This window comes from Excalfactoria chinensis, chromosome 4 (genome assembly GCF_039878825.1).
Source record: "Excalfactoria chinensis isolate bCotChi1 chromosome 4, bCotChi1.hap2, whole genome shotgun sequence".
Classification (NCBI taxonomy): Eukaryota; Metazoa; Chordata; class Aves; order Galliformes; family Phasianidae; genus Excalfactoria; species Excalfactoria chinensis.
Genome location: NC_092828.1, coordinates 59,230,006 through 59,255,634, shown reverse-complemented (window position 1 = coordinate 59,255,634; position 25,629 = coordinate 59,230,006). Strand labels below are relative to the sequence as shown.

Below are 25,629 nucleotides of genomic sequence, written 5' to 3'. Positions count from 1 at the left end.
CACCCACCTAAGTGGGAGCGAAAGGGAGGGTGCCTAGGCGGCAACTTTTATGATGGGTGATTTTCAAAGGGAAGAAAAAAGGCTTGATGCTATTGTGCTGTCAGCTGTGAGAAGTTGTTGATCAAAGCGACTTGGCCAGTTTTTTAAAAGCAGGTCATATCTAAAAGGTGTAAATAATAATCAGTCAGGTGGTTGGTTTGTTTGTTTTTGCAGTGTTTTTTTCACTTAAAATGCCTGTGCAGATTTCCTCTTATCTAACCCTTCATATTCCTTTGCAAGGTGGTTTGTCCTGCCAACTTTTTTCTGCCTTTGGTGATAGGGAAAGTAACCTTACATGGGTATATTCTGAGCCGTTGTCCTGTCCCATGACCCTTTTAACCAGCAGGGGAAGCAAGAGCCTTGACTTCAGTCTTCAGCCTGATATTTTGGCTGTATGGCTCTTTGGTACATTGAAAGTAATGCAGCCACTTAATAGAGCTTTTTCATTTAAAAAACAAAACAAAAAACCCCAAACCGCTCGATGTTGATTGTTGGTGTTTCCATTTTACTTTGGAAGAGAAGATGGGGCACTAAGCAGCAGCCCTCCTGATGCCAAAGTGACTTAAATCAGAGACACTGAAGTGGTTATGCTGTTTGTTTTAAAGCATCCCCATAACGTTCGTGTCACTCTTAAAAAGTTTTATTTCTTGAGCTTTGTCTTACCTGAAGTCTCTCAGGTCTAGCTCACTTAGACTTATGTACAGGTGGTGTAGTATGTTCTTACTGAAGTGTTTTTGTAGCCAGCTTAGAGTGCTGTGAGGAAAAATGATATCTTTAGCAGGAGTGTTGTTAGAACTTCTGTAAAGAAGTAGAGAACTTTTGCTCTTGCTTTGTTTAACACCCCTGTCTCCAGAGATGGTAAAACAGGAGCCACTAGGGCTTTTTTCTGAAAGACCTTCCAGTGGCTGCAGGAGCTGGGGCTGTGCTCAAGCAATGCATGTTTCTGTACTCTTATACTCAAGTTGGGACATTGGCATTACAGTCAAATGAAACCCAAGAAATTCATAGTGTTTACATAAATGACTGGAAGTGGTCGTGTCGGTGTTTACAGCAGTGCTTCTTCCTCCCCTGCTTTCTGTTTAGAGACTGGCACAGGCTGTGAACTGACAGAAGGAAGAGACTGAAGCTGATTCCAGAAGTTTGTTCATGCCGTGTGCCACTTTCTGCATCACCATCATCTTGCATAATGAAATGAGTCACACACAAGCGAATTGTTGGCTTTAACAAAACTGGAGTTGAGTGGTTGTCATTTCACAGCCAGTGCAGCCGTGTTTTCAGTAAAGACTCAGTTTTAGAGTGTATTGCAGTGCACTTCAGGCCTTGTTAATTGCGCAAGTAAACATGTTAGCTCCAGGTCTCTTCTCTTAGTAATGGAAATGGGTCTGCTCGTCATGTTCTGCTGGGGAGCTCTGTAAAATAAAACAGAAAAATGAGGAGTATGTTTGTCCTTTAGCTTTTTTTTTTTTTTTTAATATTTTAAATCAAGATGCTGTTTGCAGAAGCTTGTGAGATACAAAAGTGTGTAAAGATTGATGTGGTTTTGTTCTAATGTCCCCAGATTTCAAAAGATGGAAGAATTTTCTAGTAAGTCATAGTGATGATCTCTTCTGAGGAAGAACTTCAGTCCATGGAATAATGAAAATCTTTGTCGAATATTGTGAGAAGTTTTTTGTTACACAACAAATACATCAAGTGTCGCCATGGGAAAATGGGAACTAAAGGGAAAGCACAGGGAAAAATACACGATTAGCTGAAAGGATACAGGAAATTCTTTTCACGTAAGGAATGAACTCAAAGCCCTTGCTGCTGATGTGTAGAAATAGTAATGTATGCTTAAATGGGTGCTTAGTTCTTGGTAGTTTCTATAGGTAAAATAACTGTTGATACCTCGTGTATGTAAACACTAAAGCACTTTTGTGAAAGAAGTAGCTGCAATGTATTTTAAACTGACTTTAATGAATGCAACAGCTAAAGCAACAGAATTTTGAGAATGAAAAAAGCACATACCTGGAATGAGTGGATTTCTGTACAGGTCTTGAATCCATTTCATCTTTGGCATCCCGTTTTAGAAGGATCGATGCAATTGATTGATGATAGCAAAGTCGGATGTTACCAAAGTTCAGTCTGTGGAACTGCTCAGAAGCTTTTTGGCCATGTAGAGTTCCTCAGGTGTTTTTTCTTTTCAGCTAAGAGCTGTCCTTCACTTCGTATAGCATCATAAAATCAGAGAACATCCCGAGTTGAATGGGACCCACAAAAGAATCATTGAGTCCAACTCTTGGCTCCGCAGAGGACCACCCAATAATCAAACCCTTTGTCTGGGAGCATTGTTCACGTGCTTTCTGAATTCCTGACAGCTGCCATGTAGAGCTTGTTCCAGGGCCAGACCATCTTCTGTTGAAGAACCTTTTCCTAACACGCTGCCTGCACCTTCCCTGATGCAGCATAGTAAAGTTTAACAAATATTATGTCCATTTGTATGGATGGAGTGCAAATTCTTAAGAAGAATATTTGGAATACAACATGGGTTGCTGAAAGGAAGATGGAAAATCTGCTTTTATTGTATTTGTTTGGATAACATTTGGACTGTATGCAGTGTGTAATCTTAGTTTATGTTGGTTTCTTTTGGAGAACTTCCGTTTGCAAGCAGAGCTCAGATTTCTTAACCATCTTAATTATCAACATAGAACCAACACCCATTCATTAATTTTTGGGTTTACTTGGCTTCAGTGTGGACAAGTATCTTTGCCAATAAAACCACTAAGAATCAGTAATTATTCCATTCTTGGCAATCCAAAATATTAGTACATTTAATAGCATGCTTCATAGTGGTTTTGCTTGCTGAGATTGTTAGCTGCTTATTCCATAAACACTGTGAAATATTGTTCAGATAAGAAGCATAGTTGTGTACAGGAATAATGAAATCAAGCATTGCAGCTCTGGAGGGAGCGGTTCTGGCCCTCACAGACTGTCGGTTGTTCAGCTCAGACCTGTTGATCTGAAAGCTTATTGCCAAAGTAATTTATTGTAAGTTTTCTGAGTCAGTTACATGTGTATTTGTTGTAACACTAAGGCAGTTCCAGGCACTGGTACCACAGAACTTACATATTGCTGCGCAGAGAACTGTTGCTACTCTTCTGGTTTTTCATAGTTTTTCACTTGTTCTAAACACCTAACATGTAAACAGAGGAGCAACAAAGTATTCTTCTGTACTTCTTTAGTGTATAGATCCTCATTGTGCTGCAGTATGTCTCAGGCAGGCTTCAATTCATGTGATCTGAGTGACGGAGTGATTGCTGCTTATCAACAGATCTTCTGTGTTGAGCGCTTCCAGCCTTGTAAAGAAATGTGATTGGCACTTGTGAACTTGGAATGTGACACCAGATTCAAGGTCTGAGTTGTCAGGGTATACAGAGTTGTAGTACTACTGTGGGGACTGCAAAATTGCATAATTTTTCTACATCAGAGTTCTCAGTGTGGCAAGGTAATGTTAGTGTGCATTAGTTTGGAGAGCCTGGGTGTACCTCAGATCTGTGTGGTGTTCAGATTATTATAAGACATCGCTTTCAGAGATGGCTTCAACCAAGACCCACTGACTTGTTTTCACAGCCTCTGTGGTTGCTGGGGATGCTCTTAGCCTTTATGTAAAAGGTGATTGAGCTACAATGAGTTGAATGCTTACCAAGTTTTGTTATTAAATAAGGTTTGCATACGGGAAGGTTGAATCTCTCCTATCTCAGCTATGTTACATCTCTCCTGTGGCATCTTATCTGAGAGAATGCTGTATTAAAAGCTATCTTCAGATACATGTTTAAATTTGTGTTCTCACCAGAACGTATTAGTTTATCTGGGCGTGGGGAAATTTTTAATTATAGGAAGGTTAAAAGGGCTTAATAAAACATTAGTATGTTTTTCTAGGGGTCCTGTCTTCACTTATGGTTCATTTCAGAGGAATATACTTTCACCCTGAATATTTTGAATAACCGTGCTGTGTTCTTTTTCAACAGCGGTGTTATGAACATAAGCAGTATAGAAATGGGCTGAAGTTTTGTAAGCAGATCCTTTCTAACCCGAAGTTTGCAGAACATGGAGGTAAGTTTTCAAATGGCACATGCTCGCTTTATTTCCCCACACAGAAAATGAAACTGGCAATTATTCTCTTATGGTCAACAGTAAGTTATTATACAGTGAGCTTTAAAAGTTTACATAGTGCCTTATTGTTGATGATTTGCCCTTAAGCAGATTTTCTTGAAGTAGTAAAAGAAAATCATCCAGAAGCCCACACAATGACAAACAGTCATGGCTGGTAAGGTTTGTGGTTTTAAAGTCTGATCTTACCTGTAGTCATGGCTTACCATTCTTTATGTGGGAAGTCTTAATAGTCATGATGCAAGCTTCCTAATGCAAGTATGTAATGTTGAATTCACTTATCAGGGGAAATTATTATTCACTGATGTGCAGGAAGAAGTGCAAGGCAATAGGAAGGGATTGAATAGTGGTGAACAGCAAATGGCAGTGTGTGCTTGCAGCCCGAAGGGCCAACTGTGTTGTGGGCTGCATTAAAAGAGGAGTGGTCATCGGGGAGAGGGAGGTGATTGTCCCCCTCTACTCTGCTCTTATGAGGTTCCATCTGGAGTACTGCGTCCAGGTCTGGGGCCCCCAGCACAGGAATGAGCTCTTGGAGTGAGTCTGGAGGAGGGCTGCCAAGATGATCAGAGGGCTGGAGCACCTCTCCTATGAAGAAAGGTTGAGGAAACTGAGATTGTTTGGCTTAGAAAGATAAGGCTCTTGGGAGACCTCATTGTGGCCTTCCAGTACTTGAAGGGAGCATATAAACAGGAGGGGGAATAGCTTTTTATGAGAGTGGATAATACAAGGGGTGTGATTTTTATCTGAGACAGGGGAGGATTAGATTAGATATTAGGAGGAAGTTTTTCACACAGAGGGTGGTGATGCACTGAAAGAGGTTGCCCAAGGAGGTTGTGGACGCCCCATCCCTGGAGTTGTTCAAGGCCAGGCTGGATGTGGCTCTGGGCAGCCTGGTCTATTGGTTGGTGACCCTGCATGTAGCAGGGTGGTTGAAAGTAGATGACTTTTTAGGTTCTTTTCAAACCCAGGTCATTCTATGAACAGTAAGTATCTCTCAGCTCTGTTTACTCTCTCTCATTACTTCTGAAGGAATAGTCTCTTTGGAAGAGAAGGAAAAATGGTTTGTTCCTTATTGTATTGTTACTGCTGAGTTGTGTCTTTCTTTCTTCGAAAATTTTCTTTGTGAACTAGGTTGGCATGGATGGATGTGTAGAAGTCTCCAAGTGTTGTGAATGAGCTTGAGTGGTTTAAATTAGTATCTTCCCAAAGTGCTTGTAGGGCAGAAAGTTTCTATTGTCTTGCAAATAGGCAGCTTCTTTGCTTTGGATGAAACTAGTGAGTATAACTTATTGTCATCTATGATACTCAATAATCTGCTAGTTTAATTTTCCCCATGGAAAAAACACAGTATCTTCATGCTGATAATTGAGTCTGAAATTCCAGTTATGCTATAGAGGTATTATATTCAGTTGAAAATCTTAGAGAACTGAATTGCTGATACTTGTTCCATCTTTATGTGTTTTCAGAAACCTTGGCAATGAAAGGACTAACATTAAACTGTCTAGGGAAGAAAGAGGAAGCTTATGAGCTGGTGCGCAGAGGCCTAAGGAATGACTTGAAGAGTCATGTCTGTATCCTTTTGGAAAGAGATCTTTTCTTATGAATGGGGAAGTCTTGTCTTTAGCTCCTCGATCTGTGGAGTTGCAACAAGAGCCAGTAGTTATGCTTCCAAGTAGAATTTGAAAGTGTGTCCAATATCTAAGAATGCTTAGTTTAGATTATCCAATAGGCTGTTACTTTGCAGTTATCCTTGCAGGCAGAGTTAAATTAAAAGTTACTATAGCTTGTGTTGTATATACTTGTTTTTATCGTTAGACTGTGACCCTAAATTTGTCAGGGGCTGAACTGGTCCTTTAAGCAAGTGATTTGCTTTTGAAGCATTAGTAGTTGCTGTTACATTGATAAGAACTTGTCATACACCTAGAATGCAGGAAGCGCATGGCTGACTAATCAAGCCCTTACTCAAAAGTGAATTTAAGTATGCTTGATGATCTTTCTCAGAGATCCTACTGCAATTTCTTCCCTCCGTACATGAAAGGTAGTAGAGTTTACAACATATTAGAGGCACTCTATCCATGTAACTGGTCACCAGTTTTATATTTTCAGTCTGCTTTGTACAGCAGAGGAAAAGAACATAATGATTGTAACAACACTGTTTATAAAATGGCTTTGGATCTTTTTTACCAGCTGCTTTTTACCAACCACTGCCATGTTAGATCTGTTTTCTACCTGCTCAAGTTCAGTAGAATCCTTAACAGAGTTTTCCAGGTTGGCATGTCTATGGTCTTCTTCAGAGGTCGGACAAGAAGTATGATGAAGCTATCAAATGCTATAGAAATGCACTGAAATGGGACAAAGACAATCTTCAAATCTTGAGAGATCTTTCTCTGCTACAGATTCAAATGAGGGATCTTGAAGGTTACAGGGTAAGCATACATACTTACATGTATTATCAGCTTCTAGGGAATTGCAGTAAAGGTTGCAAATTGTTTCATGGCACTTAATGTAAATGTGTTTGGTTTCTTTTTGTTGTTGTTGTTTGTTTTTTTTTTAATGAAATCCAGCATTTAAAAGATTTTACTCAATATTTTGTGAAAATAAGTTAGACTACTGAGCAATTTCTCTAATGCGTTCAGATTATTCTTTATGAATCTCAGATTATTCTTTTTTCATCTTACTTGCAGGGTTGTTTGCCAAACCTTCCTCCAATGCTGTGTAATCCAGCTATAGATAATCCTCAGTCTTCTCATGGCATTATTTGAATTATTACTGAGTTATTATTTGTATTATTTTTTTAATTTGAGCAAGGCAATTATAATGCCTTGAAGTTTGTTTCCTTTGGTTCAGGAAAAACTTCTTCCATATGGAAAAGTAAATTTTAATGCCATTTGCTAAGTATGGGAACAGTGTTACCTAGGAAATTAAGAATCATCATCAGAATATAGACAAGAAAATGAATAGCTGCTCTTTTGCAGGAAACAAGATATCAGTTGCTTCAGCTCCGACCTGCACAACGAGCATCATGGATTGGCTATGCTATTGCTTACCATCTGTTGGAAGACTATGAAATGGCAGCAAAAATTTTAGAGGAATTTAGGAAGACTCAGCAGGTAAGAGGAAGTCATGTAATTCCTGTTTGAATTGCTTCTTCAGCCAAAAAGGAAACACTGTTTCCCTTCACGATATGAAAACTTTATGTATGCTGTTATTTTAGTCAAATGAGTTAAATCCCAAATGAGTTCTGGAAAGCTGAGCTTTCTCATGCATCTTTCCTATGTAGACATCACCTGATAAAGTGGACTACGAGTACAGTGAGCTGCTGCTATACCAAAATCAAGTCCTCCGGGAGGCAGGACTACATAAAGAAGCTTTGGAGCATCTTTGTACCTATGAAAAACAAATCTGTGATAAACTGGCTGTTGAAGAAACTAAAGGTAATTGCTACTCAAAGATGCGTTTGAATGCATGGTTATTCAATGGAATGCCTGTGCTGTCATCTTTTTTCATCTTTTGGAATTTAAATTTAAAAACAAATTCTTAGTTTATTCTTATATTAGGTTTTTAAAACTCTGTTGTGGTTAGTGACAACCTGTCTTGCAGCTGTGCTGTGCCTGTTGTGTGTCTCTCCCAAGTAGACAAATCATCAGCAGTGTAGGCATACTGTTCTGAAACTCTGGAGCTGATGAGAGTTTCAGATAGATAATTCTGAATTGATGAGCTAAAATTCTGTCTGCATAGCATAGCTAGATCCATGCTGCTCTAGGATTTAATGCGAGTCCTGACTGGCCACATGCTGAAGGGACGAAATAATCTTAGGCCAAGTAGAAGGCTCTTGATTTTCCTCAGTCACTCTTGCAGTGTGTGGGAATCTCTAGAGCAATCCAATGTAATCTAGCATGTAACAACCAAACAATATAATACTGTATATTATTCTGAAATTCCAATAGTGAAATGCAGAAGTTGGATTCTTTCAGCTTTGTCTCTTCTGCTTGATACTGTGTGGTCCTCCTCTCACTGTTTTAAGTAAAAATTCCAACTTGCCAAGTTACTGTTCATTCATAGACCTCACTGAAATTTGACTTCTTTGTTTTTCTCTTGAAACAGGACAAGGACCTTAGTGTAGAATGATGCTGTTTCACCCCTTGTGTACGATATTCTAGTGCCTCCCATTATTGCAAAACACAGATTTTCATTGACAAATGGGAAATTGAATTATGTTCCATCTCCAGCACTGGGGAAGATGTAATATATATCAAAATCTAGAGCTTACTTTTAATGACTGTATCGTGTATTGAATGATCACTGAAAGAGGACTTGCTTGCGTAATCTTGAGGATTCAGTACTCTTGAATGCAGTGTCTTGATTTAAAATACTGAAATTCTATTAGGTACCAGTCTGAAAAGCCATTCTTTTATCTGCAGCTCAGTACACGTGAAATGCCATGTACTACTTCTCATTCCCTTCTATACTAAAAACTGTGCTTAAAATAACCAGTGAGGAAAAACACGTGCATCTTGCTTTTACAATTAAATTTTCAAGTAAGTTTCAAGAGGAAATGGTGGCTGAATCACAGAATCTTACTTTAAGTGTGTGAATTTTTCAAAGTAAAAGTTTCTGTCTGCTGGTTTGTGATACACCCATTATCTTCTTTTCCTTAGAAGTTAGAATCTGCTTGGAGTTGAGGATTATCTGTCTTTTCACTGTGGAGTTATTGGGTTTACACTGCTTCAATCTCCTGTTACCATAATTAAAATTTCTTGTGTTTTACACAGGAGAACTCCTGCTTCAGCTTGGAAGACTTGAAGAAGCTGTTGATGTCTACAAAGGATTGCAAGAAAGGAATCCTGAAAACTGGGCCTACTACAAGGGCCTAGAAAAGGCACTTAAACCAGGTAATGATTTGACGTGTTTGTAGTAAGGAAGTTGTAACAGCAACAACATCATCAAACAGCAGTCATCTCAGTGAGCATTGTGGAAAGAGAAGAATTACTTATAGAACAGTTTAATTTCTAGTTTTTCTTTTACTGTTATCTTAATCTTGTGTTGTAGGTAATACAGGTTTTGGAAGTGGCATGAGAACAATAGTTAAGATAAGAAGCTTTCTATAAGATTATTAACAGTGTAGGATAGGGGATTTAGTGGTACTTACTACTTGAAATCACGTAGTACTATATATGAAAACTAATGTTCATAAGGAAGTATATGCTCATTAATTACTATATATTCTGATTGTTTTTAACCAGATGTAATTGTTTCCCTTCTCTTCCTTCCGCCCTTTCCCATCCTGACAAAAAAATAAACTGTTCTATTCTTGTTCTATTCTGTTCCAGCTAATATGATGGAGAGGCTAAAGATTTATGAAGAGGCCTGGACTAAATACCCAAGGGGACTAGTTCCAAGAAGATTACCATTAAATTTTTTGTCAGGTACATAATGGTTTTGCTGAGCAGCTAATAATCTACACTAGTGCTTCCTAATGTTCTAACAGCACTTGTACATAGTTGAAAAGTAATGTGTAGTAAAACAAAATCAACAGGTCTTTTTCCTCTCAAGGTGAAAAGTTTAAGGAATGTCTGGACAAGTTCCTAAGGATGAATTTCAGCAAAGGTTGCCCACCAGTCTTCAATACCTTACGATCATTATATAAAGACAAGGAGAAGGTAGGATTCTTTTTTCCCACTTTTTACATGATGTCTTTTAATAGTTGTTCTGCGCTAGAGAGATAGAAGAAACTTTTTTTTCTTCAACCTTGTCTGCACTGTTGTGTATCTGGCCTAGTATATCTAGATAAATAAAGTACAAGCATACATAACCTTATGCCTATTTAGAAAATGTAGAAAACTAAGACTTAATTATGAAAAACTTTATACGCTTTAATTGAGGGAGGCTCGATTTTTATTTATTTTTTTTAACTGAGTCTGGGTACGTTCCCATATGTACAACATATTAGGTTATTGTGGAATTCTCTACCCAAAAATAGCTAGTTTAGGGACTACCAAGTGGCTCAAACTGAAACAAAATAGCATCTTGCACACATCTTTTTCTTTTTTGTCTGTCTTGCATGTGCAGGTGGCAATCATTGAAGAGCTGGTGGTAGATTATGAAACCTCCCTAAGAAGTTGTCGGTTATTTAACCCAAATGGTGAGTGCTGAACTGTCAGGCTTGAAATAAGTTGTGCCTGGTATAATCACTGTGACCATTCAGAGGCAGAGAATCAGTGAAGTATGAGAAAACTGAGATTCATTTTTCCTTCTTAACCAAAACAGAACAGAATCACAACCACGCTTAAAATGGATTTCAGCGGTTTAATTTTAAGTCTATACTCAGATATCCAGTTTCCGTTTCTCCTGCAGTTTTAAGTATTTTATTTTCGAGTCTTGAATTGTTCATTCTCCAGGAAACTGAAATTTGAAAGCTAACGTTATATTTAGTAATAGCAGTGTCAAAAGGAATCAATGCTAATTTGGTAGCACAATCTGCAGGGTTTTTTCCTGTTCAGTGTTTGTGGGTGAAGTGCTGTTTCTTCTGTGGTTGCTCTTTTGTTTCTTTGTGTACTTGTTATCTGGGCACTGAAATCCTTTTCCAGGTTATGAATAGAGTTTTGTTGCAAGGCATGGTTCTATATACACAGAATGCAGCCTTCATAGCATCCTCTCTGATAGCTTTGTTTCTTTAGTCACTGTCATAACCATATTGAAAAGAAGATATTTAAGAAAGATTTTCTGCATAAAATATCAACAAAAAGATGGTCTTGAAATTTCACTAAGTGGGTAGGTTATAATAGTATAATAGTTAAGATAGCGTGAATAACAACATCAATTAAGAATATTAAATACATCTTTTCTGAAGTTATAATGAGTCGTTCCCTCTTTGCAGAAATAATATAATGCTTCCTTTAGAAGTTGGTTAAGTTTTTCCATTGAATTTAATGCTCAGGCTACAGTAGTGGAGATCACTCAGTAGCTTCCTAAATTTGTGCATTTCAAACATGCATGCTTCTCCATTTGAGAAAATAACTCATTTCCTCAAATAATTGTATTTTCAATTAAATATTTGCTTTGATACTAAATTTCATTCAAATAAACTGTACTCTTCCACCCTAAAGTGAATGAATGCATGCAATCGCTTGTTAAGTTATATCGTACCTTGTGACAGGGCCAGAATTCCTGTGCTTTTTTTTCCCTTCCCCGTGCAAGGTTCTGTACTCCATAAGAAAAATAAAGCAGAAAAAACTTTTCCAGCAGTGCTGTAAACTTCAAGCAAAGCTCTCTAGCTTTCAAAACTGACTTTTGAATAGCTCTGTTTTTGTGGGATGCACTTAAATGAAAGGTGACAATTAATTTGTCAAGTGTAGAGATAGAAAAGCCTTTTTAAAGTCGTCAACTGACAGTTTTATTTGAAAATATTCAACTTTGTGGGCTGAAAACATAAATTCTAGAAGTGCTGAAATGCTTTATGTTGCTGCTGTGCAGCACTTGTGTTCAGCAGGACTTCATGCTTTATCCTTCACCCAAAAGCAGTATTCACTGAGAACTTTCGTTGTGCAGTTCTGCTCATCTGGCTGTCCTGATTAAGGGGCTGGTTGGATCCAAATGCAGCTCTTCCCCACCAGTTCAGACTTCCTTTTGCTGAAAATCACAGCTTGAGAATAGAAGGTTGTACTCAAGTCTTGTCTAAACAGACTTAAAAGGTACTGAGCTTAACTGGAGCTTGGAAGTGCACCCAGATCTGGTGTGGCAGCCTGAGAGAGAGAGAGAGAGAGAGAGAGAGAGGGGCAGAATTAACTTCAGCATTTATATATGTAGAATTTTTCTTCTGCCATGTTATCTGAATAAAATGAACCAAAAAAAAATCTCACTCGTTTTTTCGTACTGTAGATGACGGTAAAGAAGAACCTCCAACCACTTTACTTTGGGTCCAGTATTATTTGGCTCAACATTATGATAAAATTGGGCAGCCATCGCTGGCTCTAGAATACATAAATGCTGCTATAGAAAGTACTCCCACTTTGATAGAGCTTTTCCTTGTGAAGGCAAAAATCTATAAGGTAAGCTTGGCTCACACTTGGTGATCAGTAGTTATTCTTTTGGCTTGATAAAAATGTTCACGTGTTTACACTTCATTGTTATTGAGGGAAGATCAGAATTCTAAGGCTGTATTAAGCGATGCACAAAGAATCTGGGAAATGTTTGGGTGAGTTTTGGTGAGTTCTTAGAGTAGGTTACTAGTGGACTGGTTGGGTTTCTCATTCCATATGAATCAGCCCATTTTTTTAAATTCAGGACAAGCATACTGCAAATGTACACTGTCAATTTACTATTAGGTTTTGAATTAAAAAAAATCACACTACAAAATTTAGTTGTTATTTTAAATGTTCTCCACCTGATAGTGCATAAACACCCTTATTTTCTTAACTGCTTAAAGATAGTTCCTCAGCTACAACGCGGTGTTCCATGAAAATGGGATTAACCAAGGTGCTTTAGACTGAGTCTAATACTTTTTTTTTTCTTCAAGCATGCTGGAAATATTAAAGAAGCTGCAAGGTGGATGGATGAGGCTCAGGCTTTGGACACGGCAGACAGATTTATCAACTCCAAGTGTGCAAAATACATGTTGAAAGCAAACTTCATTAAAGAAGCAGAAGAAATGTGCTCAAAATTTACGAGGGTTGGTTGCATTTAACTGTAACTCTTTTGAATAACATAGACCTAATCCCTTATGGAGTCTTGTGTTAACTTTCCACTTAATGTTATTGCAGTCCTTAGGTTCTGTTTCAGATGAACTGTGGTTTCTTGCTTGTAGTCAGTGTCATGGTTTGAATCACAAAGCATGATTCCTTAAAGTTAGGGGAAAACACAGTGTTAAAGCATGTGATCTTTTTTTCTTTTCCCAGTAGGGAAAATGCAGGATGCCCTTTCAGATTGAAAATCCTTTGGGTTTTAATACTGATTCTGTAGAATCATTGAGAGAAATTATGAAGCAGCTTACATTGATGCTCTCACATAATACGTTAAGAATAGTCAAACATCCCAATAAATAAGAAATACTTGAAAAGAATCTGTGTGGCTGTGGGATGAGGGGCTTCCTAAAATGTCATCATTTTACAGATCAACTTTCATCCCCAGAGCCATGTTTAATAGGCATAAAGGGAAGCTGCACATGGTATCTTTTTGTTTGCATCTGCTTACTGTGTCAGTTGTCAGGAAATGTTTGCACTGTACGGATTACTTAATTTCATGCATCAGCTTTTGTCCCTGCAGTAAACTATTCTAATAGGTTTGATGTCTCATAGGTTAGTTACTTTTTAAATGTATTTCTCTTGCTATTGATGTTTTATAAAAATGAAAGTCAAATATCTTGATGTCTTTATCAAACAACAGGTTTGTTTAGTACTGCCGCTATTGTTTATGTCTTGTCCCATTTTTCTCTTTGTTGAAGAGTGAGGAAAACCTGCAGTAAGGTAGATTGAACGGGGGCAGTTAGGAGGGGAAAAAAGGACTTTACTTGAAATGATGGGTGTGCAGGCAAACACCGGATGAAGTTTAAAGAAAAAAATAGATAAACTCAATAGGTGAAAAGGTGCGGAATTACTCGGAATCTCGTCCTTCTGACTTCTTTCGATGCCTTAAACAGCTTCAAGATGATGTCAGAAAAGCACACGTCGTTGCCCAGAATGAAGCTTCAAAAATATAATTTTTTGCCCTTTTTGGTCATTTTCATCTTCTTTTGATCTTGTTTCTACTGCTCCAACTGCAAGCTTCTTAAAAAAAACAATGTTATGAGTCCTGAATGAAAAATACTGGAAATGGAACTTGGGCAGTCTTTTTCTGATTTCTCATTGCCCAAATTAGACTCATTTGAAGACAGCCTTTCTCTTTCATTTGGAGCATTCTCTGCATTCTTACATTTGAATATTATCTGTCCTGTTCCCAGCCTTGGTTCTTGGCTCATTCTTACATAGCTTGTTTTTAATTTTATATATTTTTTTGCATGACTGGAGTAAACCTGTATGGCTCAAACTGGCGCTGAACTTGAAAGGCACGTCAGTTCTACAGATCTATGCAAGTATACACAAATATCAGATAAAAAAGGCAATTGTAAGCCTCTCTGAATCAGAAATCATCCACGCTTCTGGTATTGCTTTGCTTTACTGACGTGATATACTTGCGTACTATATTAAAAGCACTTGAATGGATGCTGTTCCTATCTTCCAGGTGAGGAACTGTCACAGTTCAGTAGTGGTCAGTATGTGGCTGTTTACTTTATGTTTGACTCTTCTGAAAATGGAGACATAGAGGAACAGTATTCTTTACTTTGGGGACCTGATTAATGGACAAAGCAAAATCTGTCTTGCTGATTGCTTGAAGCAGTGTTGTGGTTGAAGGAAACAGATAATGCTGTGAAAATGTGGGAGCACAGAAATTAAAGTGGTGCGGCAAAGCTTGTATTGGAGTGCAAGTGCACAAAAGGATTATATTAATGTATATTAAGGAATAATTTATACCATAGCAACTTCAATATTTTGAGGACCTCCGTTGTGAAGTTTAGCACTACTTTGACCTTTTTACTTGTGCTTTTAACTGATAAACTAATTGAGATGTATCTTTTTTAACGACGCTGTTTTTGCTTGTAGGAAGGAACCTCGGCAGTAGAGAACTTGAATGAAATGCAATGCATGTGGTTTCAGACAGAATGTGCGCAGGCTTACAAAGCTATGAATAAATTTGGAGAAGCACTTAAGAAATGCCATGAAATTGAAAGAGTATGTATCTAGTCTAACTGGCTAGGTTGCGAAATACCAGCTGAGATTTACATTGCTAATATGTTTCCTTTCTGAGCAGTAAGTGTATACTTCATGTAGCACTTGGAGTGATTTTTGTTTCTTGTTAGATACCAGAGTGTTTATAGAAAGGATATTTTCACTTAAAAATTAGATTGCTAACAGTGTATTAGAGTATATGAAGTATTGTAAAGATCTGGGAAAGAACAGAGAACTGTCAAAAACAGGCTTATTAATTTTGTTCTATGATTTTCTCCTTTGAAACTAAATACTAAGACTAAGCTACAGATAACAAGGGAAACTATTTGAAATATAGAAACTTCTGAAAGTAGAAATTGTATCCAAAATCAGAGGGATAAAAACTTTCATGTCAAATGCAGATCGACGGTAAGCAAACAAAAAAAGTTTGAGATGTGCAAATTCCCAGAACAAAACAACAACAAAACAAACCACAACTATATAATGTTTTATTTATTTTTCAGGTAGATACTTCTGTTAACATGACAAGACAGCTGAGGGTGTAAAGTCCTAGATAAGGAGTAGGAGGAAGCTATGCATCTTTGCAAAGGGAGACACTTAAGATTTTAGCACTGATGCTTCTCTGCTGGCAGAACTTATTTGTAGCAATTCCTATGAGATATCAAAAATGTGATTCCCAAGCAGTGGCCAAGACCATGTTCTGTTCACACAAACCTTTTAAAGAACTGTGTCTAGCTGGGGAAGGAGGGACTAGAAGAATGCTTTGCCTGTCTATAATTGGTACTAGGTCCAGTATGAGTTATTGCTGCTTTGGAAACAAATTGTGGAACAGTGTTTCAGAACAGTGTTCCAAAAACTGTGCTGGTGGAGAGGACTGGCTGAAAACTGTCTGAAAGGACTAACAGTGTTGGGAAGTGCTTTTCCTTCCATTATGTAAACCCATAGTGGTGTTTACATTTAATTATCATATATTGCTCTTCCTAAAAATGAGCCAGTAGAACATAAGCTATGAAATAGATTTTACATGAGGAGAGCACTATTGGCTTAGTATTTAATCATCAGTTTGACAAGCAGTCACGCTTAGTATTTCATCCTGAGTTTGACAAGTAGCAACTGTACGAGATCATAAATACTTTGAGAAGCTGAAGAGGGGAATGACTTTTCACTCAAAGGCATTGGGTGGCAGTGAGGAAGCAGAACAAAAGAAAGTACTTTCTTGTGCCATGTGATGTGAAATTTATTGCTACAGTATTTGATGGAAGTCGGAAGCATAAAGTGGGAAAATCAAATGAGTTCATTGAGGAACAAGTTGAAGTGTCATTTATTAACAATAAAGACAGGATCTTCTCTTAAACTGTATGTTGGCAGAGGGTACTTACAGCTGAGATGCTGTGGCTTAGATGACTTGGTTCTGACCTAGGATATCTTCTGTTTTTTGGGGGTTTTTTTAGCATTACATTTTTTGTCTGTTTTCTTAACTCATGCTTCAAAAAGTTAGCGTCAGCAGTGGTCTTGTACTAAGTTATTCCTTTCGGAGGGGAGGGAAGTGGGTTGAGTCAGGTTTAGTATCTGATTAATGCTTGCTAAATGATGTTATGTTGTGTTAGCATTTTGTAGAAATCACAGATGACCAGTTTGATTTCCACACTTACTGCATGAGGAAGATTACTCTTAGGTCTTATGTGGACTTGTTAAAACTAGAAGATGTACTTCGGCAACATCCATTCTACTTCAAAGCAGCACGGATTGCCATAGAGATATATTTGAAACTTCATGATAATCCCTTAACAGATGAAAATAAAGAGCACGAGGCCGATACAGGTATTCAACCCTCAAGATTTTATTACACATGCAGTTTCACTAGTTAGTGAATGTTTTGAGAAGGTCCAACGTTCTTACAGTTGCCAGCTGTAAGTTTCTTATTGTAACCAAATAGAAGGGTTTAACTCAAATGGTAAGTTGTCCTGGAAATAGAAGTAAATATTCTACTGAAAGCTAAATTCATGTAAGTTTTTATCTAGGTATGAAAAAAAACTGTGCTTTTTGTTTTCTGTAGTAACAGTTGTAATTCTTAAGTAAAAGCTTTTCTGTTATGAATCAGCTGACAAAACATTGAGTTCTCCATGCTTTAATTGGAAGGAGGGCAGGATTGGAGTGTAAGACAAATATAGGGTATTTGTAGGACATTAGAAGCAGAGCTGGAGCTATCTGCATCAAAGTATGGTTATTTCACCTTACTTTTTTACGCTGTTTAATACCTTAAATGTAACTTCTCTGTTATGTAATGCCTAAGGAAGAAATCAGTTTGTCTTAGTGTGCGCTTTTATTCCTGGCAACGAAGTCATTCAGCAATGACTTGGTCTTGCCATCTGTTTGCTCTAATTGTTCAAATCCCTATTGCCCTAATTTCACAAATGAATCAGTAATGAAATAATAATGTAGGCTAGTAAACAAACTTTTACAAATTATTGTACAGTATTGTTAGTTAGTAGATGTGGTTTAAAAGTTGATTGTATCTGACAGTTGGCACGGGTTAATGTTAGGCATCAATGTTGTCTGTTTTTTGCCTTCTGTACAGCAAATATGTCTGATAAGGAGCTGAAGAAGCTACGAAATAAGCAGAGAAGAGCACAGAAGAAAGCACAGCTGGAAGAGGAGAAGAAGAATGCTGAGAAAGAGAAGCAACAGAGGAATCAGAAAAAGAAGAAGGATGATGATGATGAAGAAATTGGAGGCCCGAAAGAAGAACTTATTCCTGAGAAATTGGCCAAGGTGCTTACTGATGTTGCATTAAGCAGTCCAAATTGGTGGAAAAGTTGCCGTGAGCTTGCAGACAGTTTGAAAGCCTTTCTGATAACCTGGTGATTTTATAACTACCTGCTTTTTATGGGCAGCGGTTTGATGGGAAAACTGTCAAAAAAATTAATAAAATCACTGCTTTTGTGCCAAGTTTTCAAAGGTAGCAATTGAAGTTGCAGGCATAGAACCTGCCTGCAGTCTGCACCCTATCCCTGCTGACTATTCCCTACTTACGAGCTGAACAGGTGGATGTCTGTATGTTACATGATTGCCTTTGGACTCTATGGCCCGTATTAATTTTTAATTTATTAAGCATTGATGCTTTGTGGAGAAGGAGACATAAAGACACAGAGTGCTTTAACAGCATTTACTCGTGTTTGTTTTGAATGTGGAAGGAAAGTTTAAAGAAGCTATTTAGAAACAACAGCCAACTAGAGTGATGTGGATTTTGAAATCTGAATTAAGACATACCACCCCCTGCTGGGAGGTAAAAAGGGGAGGTGACCTGGAACATTGTTGTGATAGTGTACATGGAAGGTGTAGGAAAATAATTGAGGGAAAAAAAAGTGGGGGAGCATACTGGGAAAGCAGGTGGCAAAAATGCTCTGCTACAGTAGTATGGAATCCAAGTACTGACGGGTTCACTATCCAGTATTTTCTCATTGCAGGTGTTACAAATATTATTGGCTTTTGAGGGGTATTCTGGAAAGCAAAGTGAGCCTTATACCCAGGAAGCAAGTGACTTTAGAAACTTAACTATTCACACTGTATTCCCACTGTTGCAAGAAGAAGCTAATTGCAGTGCTTGTTAAGATTGAGGTGCTTTCAGTGGCATGCTCTGGAGCAGAGGATGTTATGGGATGTTGTGAAAGTCTAGGCTGTCCTCAAGATTATAGGGAATAGTTGCAGCTGTATAATGCGTTCCTTTGACAAATCTTCCTAAGTTATATTCCATATTTAGTATCAGAATCATGATTTAGAGAGCTCCCAATACAGTTGGTTGCCAGGGCTGGAATACCATTTCTGACATAGCTGGTTGCTTGCAAACAGTTTTCCTGAGACAGTTGAAATCAGATTTCCTTGGTGAGTGATAATGTTGTTTTGGCGTTAAGCGCATAGAATATACAATTCACATTCCAAAGCTAAACAGTTTTTAAATGTAGAGCTGCAACTTGTTTACATGAGCTCCCAACAGCATGTGTAAACCATTAAGTTTTTTAATGGGAACTGTAGAAGAACTCCATGAGGTGTCTGTCATTGTTTTCAACATTTCCTTGTGTGGTTTAATGGAGCATATTGCTTCAACACTGTAAAAGCATTAAAAACAGACAACAACCGGTGTTTATTAGAATTTAAATACTCAGGGCAACAGAAGTTTCTTGTTCTAATTATCCTCAATTTTTTAATGCAAGAGGTTTGTTTGTAAAGAGTCCAGGTTCTGAATTTGTTTGTGTTAAGGCCATCCACGTACTGGGCTGTGTGAGCTAAGACCCACTGACTGCTGTCAGCATGTAGTTACTTCTAACTTGTCGTTAATGTCTTAGCCTGGGAATGTTGCTACAACCTGGCAGCCGTCTGGAACTTGCCTGCAGGTAACTTGAACAGACTGCCGTGAACGTGCACAAAACAGTTTATGTGCTGACATTTTAGGCTTGCATGTGTAGCTTTCTGTACATTACGGTGCAGGTCAGACACAATTGTTGCTACTACAAATGTATGACAGAAGGTAAAGATGTATCTTAATAGGAAAATACGATTTGTAAGTGTCACAAAGCAATCAGTTGACAGTCTGCCAACTCTGGACTTACATGGGGTAAAATAAGCAAAAATTTATAACAGGTGCTAAGTCTCACATGCATTATGTTTTGAGGGTAACCCTTCAGTGCTACTTGAATTGTTGGAGAGTTACTTATTGTCTTAACTATGTGTCCTTCCTCAAATCTGTAGGTTGAAGCACCTTTGGAAGAAGCCATTAAATTTTTAACCCCCCTGAAGAATTTAGTGAAGAACAAAATAGAAACACATCTCTTTGCCTTCGAGATTTATTTTCGAAAAGGTCAGTAATACTGAGTACTGGTGAAATAAAACTGTTTGTTTGTTCACATTCTAATGTATGACTTGAAGACCCACGTGTTGATCAATTGAGGAATCAAGCCCTGCAGAGACACAGCATTTCATTGTGCAGACAGCACAGCCATTAGCATTCTGTGAAGAATACAAAGTTGGAACACTTGCTGATTATCTGTTTTTGTTGCTGCTTGTGTAAGCCACACCAGGCTATGGAACTAATTCTCCCTTGTTTGCAACACAAGTCTGCAGAACTGCACACCATGTAGAAGTAATGCTCACTTGCTAATGAGTCTTTTGAAGTGCTCTGTTTTTCAGTTCTGTCACTATCAGTTAAATATTATGCTTTATGAACTACTTAATTTCATATTTACTTTCTAGTATGTGTCTAATTCACTGGCTAAATAAATGTGTACTGGAAAAAAAATGGTTCTCCCGGAATGTTCACCTTTAATTTGTTCTGATCATTCTAATTCCAGGTGTTAAGTTTTCCTGCAACAGAAGGTATTGTGTTTCAGCTACGATTTTTTCACCATTTGCCAATTCTTTTCTTTTCCAGAGAAGTTCCTTCTGATGCTTCAGTCTGTGAAGAGAGCTTTTGCTATAGATTCCAGTCATCCTTGGCTTCATGAGTGTATGATTCATCTCTTCAGCAGTGGTATGTATCTGTTGGGTATGACTTCATCTGTACGTGCTTCCAGATGATGCCTAACCTACATATGGTCATTGGTTCTTAGTTTACAAACTGTTAGCGTAATTAATTCAACATATTTAATAATGTTAGGAAGCTTTTTAAGCAACTGAGTATATGTTAAATGAGGTATGTTTATTGTAAGTGCGGCTGGATTTAGTTAGTCTTTGAACGTGTTAGTAAGTATCTTTACAACTGTGAGCGATGAGGTGAGCCCATGGAGGAGTGAGAGAAGCAAATGGAAACTGCAGAATGAGTGATGTGAATTCTCTGCTTGCAGCCTGTGTCAGTGCATAAGGTTTAGAATCACGTCAGTCTTTGAGCCTAATAGGCTTTAATCAGCAAGGCAGAGAATGGTGTTGGAGTAAATGACGTTAGCTTTTTTTTTTTGAGCATCAAAAAACCATTTAATTGAGCATTTCCAAGCGGTCCTGGTTACTTACCTTATTTTATATGTCTTCCTTTGAGATATGTCCTTTTCAATCATACTGATAATGTGAGTATGACAAAAATAAAAACATAAAGTAGATTTTACTGTGATTTCCTCTGGTTAACATTTTTTTCCATTTCATTAGTATCTGAAAGTAAGGATCTGCCTGATGCAGTTAGAACAGTGTTAAACCAAGAAATGAATCGGCTTTTTGGAGCAACTAATCCAAAGAACTTCAATGAAGCTTTCCTTAAAAAGAACTATGACTCACTACCGCATAGGTTATCAGGTATTTTGCCTTCTTCCTTTTCCTGCTGGGCTTCTGTATTTTCTTCGATCTAGCAGTGGCCTCTCAGTATCTGCAGCAGCCAAGTAAAAATTGCTTTTTCCATGCACTGTTGAGAGAAGCGTGCTAAGTACCTGCAATCAAGTATTATAGTGGGTATTATTGTACTGCATGGAAAGCAGGATGCAAGCCACCTATGGGGTCAGCATTACTGTCATGGCTCCATCAGTCTAGAGTTGGTCACAATGAACAGTGAGTTCATTCTTTGTATCTCCTGTGGCATCCAAGTCCCAAGCACACCTGTGCTGTGGGACTCAGAGCTTCTTTTCGGTTGTGTTCTGTCACCGTATTATAACAAGGTCTTAACGCACTCATCTCTTCTGTGCCCCAGTTTCCATGCACAGGGAATAGGAATGCTGCTGCTAGAGGGAACTGGGGTCTGTTGCAGCAGATCTGATCTGTTATCTTTGTTGCCCATACAGTATGCTGCCAAATGCTCCTATCCTGCAGGATAGAAGTGACCTAGTTGTTTTCATGCTTTGTCTAGCTCTTAATAACAGCTGCCCTCCTGACTGCGCAGGTATCACACTGTAATGCTTCAAGTTGTTTTATTTTGAAGTGCTACTGTAGATCTATGGTAATACTGCCTATGAGTCACACTATCTCTATTTTGTGTTCACTTACAATACATTTTTGTCTTCTGTTGAGTGATGAAGCTTGTGTTTCTTCTTGTAGCTGCCAAAATGATGTACTATTTAGATCCTTCCAGTCAGAAAAGAGCGGTGGAGCTGGCAATGACCCTGGACGAATCCCTCATTAACAGAAATCTTCAGGTAACAGATATAAATTGTAAACTACTATTACTTCTCTCTCTACAAAAGCTTTGTGCAAGCTATAGAGGTAAGAGGAAGCTGAAATGATTACTGTGCTTTATGTTAGGGAGGTTGGGTTGTCATGTGAGAGGAAGGGCTGTCAGGGTCATCTGAACTGAAAATTTGTCCCTTTTGCTCATGTGGTGTAGTAAATAGCCAGACTGCACCAGAAACCATGTTATTTCTCCAGTGGAAGTGCCCTTAAAAATAAGAACCTGAAGGAGTTCAGATGTTTCTTGAAATGTGTTCTCATAAGCAAAGAAGTGACATTTGATTTTCAGTGGGTACCAACTGTCTCAGGGCAGGCTGCAGATGCTAAATGGGATATATTTAATCTACTGTATATTCTCAAGTGGCACAGAGCTAATGCAAGGGAGCAAAGAGCTTGTTGAAGAGAACTTCCTAACACCATAGCAAGGCACAAAGCAGTTACCCTCAACACAGAACAAATAAAAGCTGCAGTAAATAACAGAGGAGTAGGAAAATAGCTGTGTAAGGTGGAAGGATACTGAATGCTGATGAGCTGTCTTGAAGCTCAGTTTTTCATGCTCGATAATCAATTAGGAAAAGAAAAAACCCAAAACAGGAAACCTCCTTTTTCCTCTTCTAAATTAAATGGGTACAGAAGTGCAAATAAATGAGAAGGAAGTGAAAAACCCAGATCGGTTCCGTTCAGTAGTTGCAAGCATGCACAGTAAGTCAGGTACCCTTAAATGTGGGGGGGAAAAAAATTTGCTCTATTGGGAATGTGATTACATAGAATTATGTTTATTCGGTTAATGGCTTTTTTATGTTCTGTCTTCCACGGTCCTTCCAATTGCTATCTGAGGGTGCATTCACCAACATAAATATTAGGACAATATGGTATGTTTTCAGAAACAAAAATGGGTCTAGAATATAAAGATTTAAATCCAGGTCATGTACTGCTTAAATGCTTAGTGAATCAAGATCTTGGAGGGGACTTCAATCAAGATGCGCTTACTTGCAAATAAACCTGGTTGCCGAGAAGCGAGAAACCATAGTTTCAGGAAAATCAGTTATAGGTGACAAATGAGGATATTTATCTTCAGCTGAGATTCCCAGCTGCTGTTTAAATCCCTTTAAAGCATGTAATTTCAAATGAAGCTACAGTGCTGCATCATGCTGCCGCTAGCTAGAAAATAAGTCACTTGGTGGTGGTAGAAGCCTGAAAACAGTACTTGGGATTTGAGTTTTGTGAGTGCTCAGATGAACGTTAAAGAGTCGGTAACGTGTCTTTATTTTTCTCTTTAATTAGACTTGTATGGAGGTATTAGAAGCTTTATGTGACGGTAGCCTTGGAGACTGTAAAGAAGCATCTGAAACTTACAGAGCAAATTGTCATAAGCTTTTCCCTTATGCTTTGGCTTTCATGCCCCCTGGTTATGAAGAGGATATGAAGATCACAGTTAATGGAGATAGTTCTGCAGAACCCGAAGAACTGGCCAATGAAATATGAACAACTGTATTGGAAAAAAAAATGACATTGGACCATATCTGGTGTATAATATTTTTGTCACGCACCTGCTGAATTGTTCTAACTTACACAGAGAATGGAAGGGAAAAAAAATACTGTTGCCTTCAAGTAGTTTTACTTTTCTTTTTTTTTTTTTATCCTGCTGACAAAGTATATATATAAAATATCTAACGTATTACTGGATAGTGGTTGTTTGGTTTCTTAAAAATTAAAAGCTGCTAAAATTGAAGAAAAAAAAGAAAAAAAAAAACCCTTGTCCTTACCTACCTACCCATGTTTTTAAACTAATTTATATAAAATCTGGAGGGGCGGAGCCTTCAGAGCAGGTGTGTGGCAGAAATATTACTTTAAATTTGTCTTGTGAGATTACTGTTATCTCAGACAGCAAAAAATGCTGTTTTAGCACTGGATTCTTTCACTGAGCACAAAGAGTTGTTGGGGCTTTAGCATCTGACTGATTTTGATACGGGGATGGTTCAGTCCATAGGAAGTATGCAATGTGAAATCAGAACATACAGAGAAACCTGCAACATACACGTTATGTTGTGGATGCTGGGACATACGGATACCAAGCAGAATTAAGAAACATAGTGTGTTCAACAAGCTTGTTGCGTCTCTGAAATTCACTGTACACGATCAGTTTGGTGTTCTTGCACCACAGTTTTTAACCGAAGGAACCAGCTGAAACGTATCTCTGAGGCGGGGTGAGGAGAATAAATAGCGTTGCTGGTTTTGGGATGAACCTGTCTGAAAAGGTTGGCCAAACTTTGTAAAACTGTAATGCAAGAACCAAATAAAATTATGCACTGTGATGTGGCACCAACTAATTAGGAAAGATAGCATGTGTTTTTCACATAGAGTGAAACCAAAATGAGAACATACTATGGCTTGAAGTTGCAAAGAGGAGAACTCCTGACTACCATTTGACTGATCAAGAGACTAATAGTTTAAAACCTCAGCAGGCCTTGTTCACGTTATGCAGAAAAAAAATAAAGTGCTGCAGTTTAGATACCTCTGGAACTTTTCCACAGTGTCACAGGTTTGTAATACTTGAAGCCCTACATTTCTAAGAATATATTTCTTGCTCAGTTGTTTCAGGCAAGCCCAAGACTTTGTAACTTTTAAGGGGCCCAAGATTTTTTTTCAATAACAGACCAGCTTCTTATTCCTGCAGTTACAGATGTAATTTCCTTTGTCAAACATAAGGTACCAAATATGATGCAATAAAACGTTTTGAAAAACAAATGTGTGAATATTTAAACCAATCTCTGTTGTACTTTGAAAATGAATGGGTTCACAGGAGTGCAGCTCAGGGTTGGCTTACTATGCTGTCCGGTTATGCTAATAATGTCACTGCTGATGGGTGGATGTTGAGTATAAAGTGCAAACGAACTATTTGAATACTGAATGTCTGGCTAGTCCTGTAACACAGAATGCTTTACTGGTTGGCTTTAAGTTCCACCAGGATTATGTTGAATTTTATTTTCTTAGTCAAGCTACGTTCAGCAAGTCTGTTGTGTTAGTAATATAGATACGTCCTCAAATGTTGTTTTTTTTAATAGGTTTACCTTAAAACGAAGCAGGAAATAAACCACAGCTTATAAAGTGAGTGCCTTCTTTGCTGCAGGAGTTCAGTTAGAGAGTATCTGTCATGTGGATACACAGCCTTCCTCTTCCACGTAATAGATGTCAGTGATTGATGCGTACAGTTCAGAAATCTGGGAGGATTTACTGAGGTTTGTAGTTCTGTCAGTTTTTTCTTGTGCGTTCAGCAACTCTTTCTTTTCATGGTTAGATGATCCTCTTGTATGTTTGTGGTGTAGTTCGCATTGGAAATATATGTTGTATTGCTGTATTTGTATATTTAATCTGCTGGGCTTTAAAGGACTAGAATGCCTATAGAGCCTTTAATTGCTCTTTAATGTCTAGATCTCAGTCTTTTCTGTGGCCTGAGATACTCAGACTGCATGTCTTCTGCAACCACTGAAGATGGCTCAATCTTGCCTACACAAGCTATGAGCTTTTGGCCTTGCCTCTTTGA

At 38.1% G+C, this 25,629-nt stretch overlaps 1 protein-coding gene across 1 annotated transcript in view; it reads left to right on the top strand.

Annotated features, from left to right (window-relative positions):
* The window catches only part of NAA15 (N-alpha-acetyltransferase 15, NatA auxiliary subunit), a 33,786-nt gene extending 8,940 nt beyond the window's left edge, over positions 1-24,846 (top strand). The window contains exons 2-20 of the mRNA XM_072334961.1: positions 4,047-4,131; positions 5,655-5,759; positions 6,457-6,614; positions 7,164-7,298; positions 7,469-7,622; positions 8,961-9,080; positions 9,519-9,614; positions 9,742-9,848; positions 10,258-10,330; positions 12,067-12,236; positions 12,704-12,856; positions 14,823-14,951; positions 16,556-16,769; positions 17,527-17,720; positions 19,695-19,803; positions 20,374-20,472; positions 21,081-21,224; positions 21,957-22,054; positions 23,370-24,846. Coding sequence (XP_072191062.1) covers positions 4,047-4,131; positions 5,655-5,759; positions 6,457-6,614; positions 7,164-7,298; positions 7,469-7,622; positions 8,961-9,080; positions 9,519-9,614; positions 9,742-9,848; positions 10,258-10,330; positions 12,067-12,236; positions 12,704-12,856; positions 14,823-14,951; positions 16,556-16,769; positions 17,527-17,720; positions 19,695-19,803; positions 20,374-20,472; positions 21,081-21,224; positions 21,957-22,054; positions 23,370-23,570 — 2,544 coding nt within the window. The 3' untranslated portion in view covers positions 23,571-24,846. The remainder of the gene's footprint in view (positions 1-4,046; positions 4,132-5,654; positions 5,760-6,456; positions 6,615-7,163; positions 7,299-7,468; positions 7,623-8,960; positions 9,081-9,518; positions 9,615-9,741; positions 9,849-10,257; positions 10,331-12,066; positions 12,237-12,703; positions 12,857-14,822; positions 14,952-16,555; positions 16,770-17,526; positions 17,721-19,694; positions 19,804-20,373; positions 20,473-21,080; positions 21,225-21,956; positions 22,055-23,369) is intronic.
* The last annotated feature ends 783 nt before the right edge of the window (positions 24,847-25,629 follow it).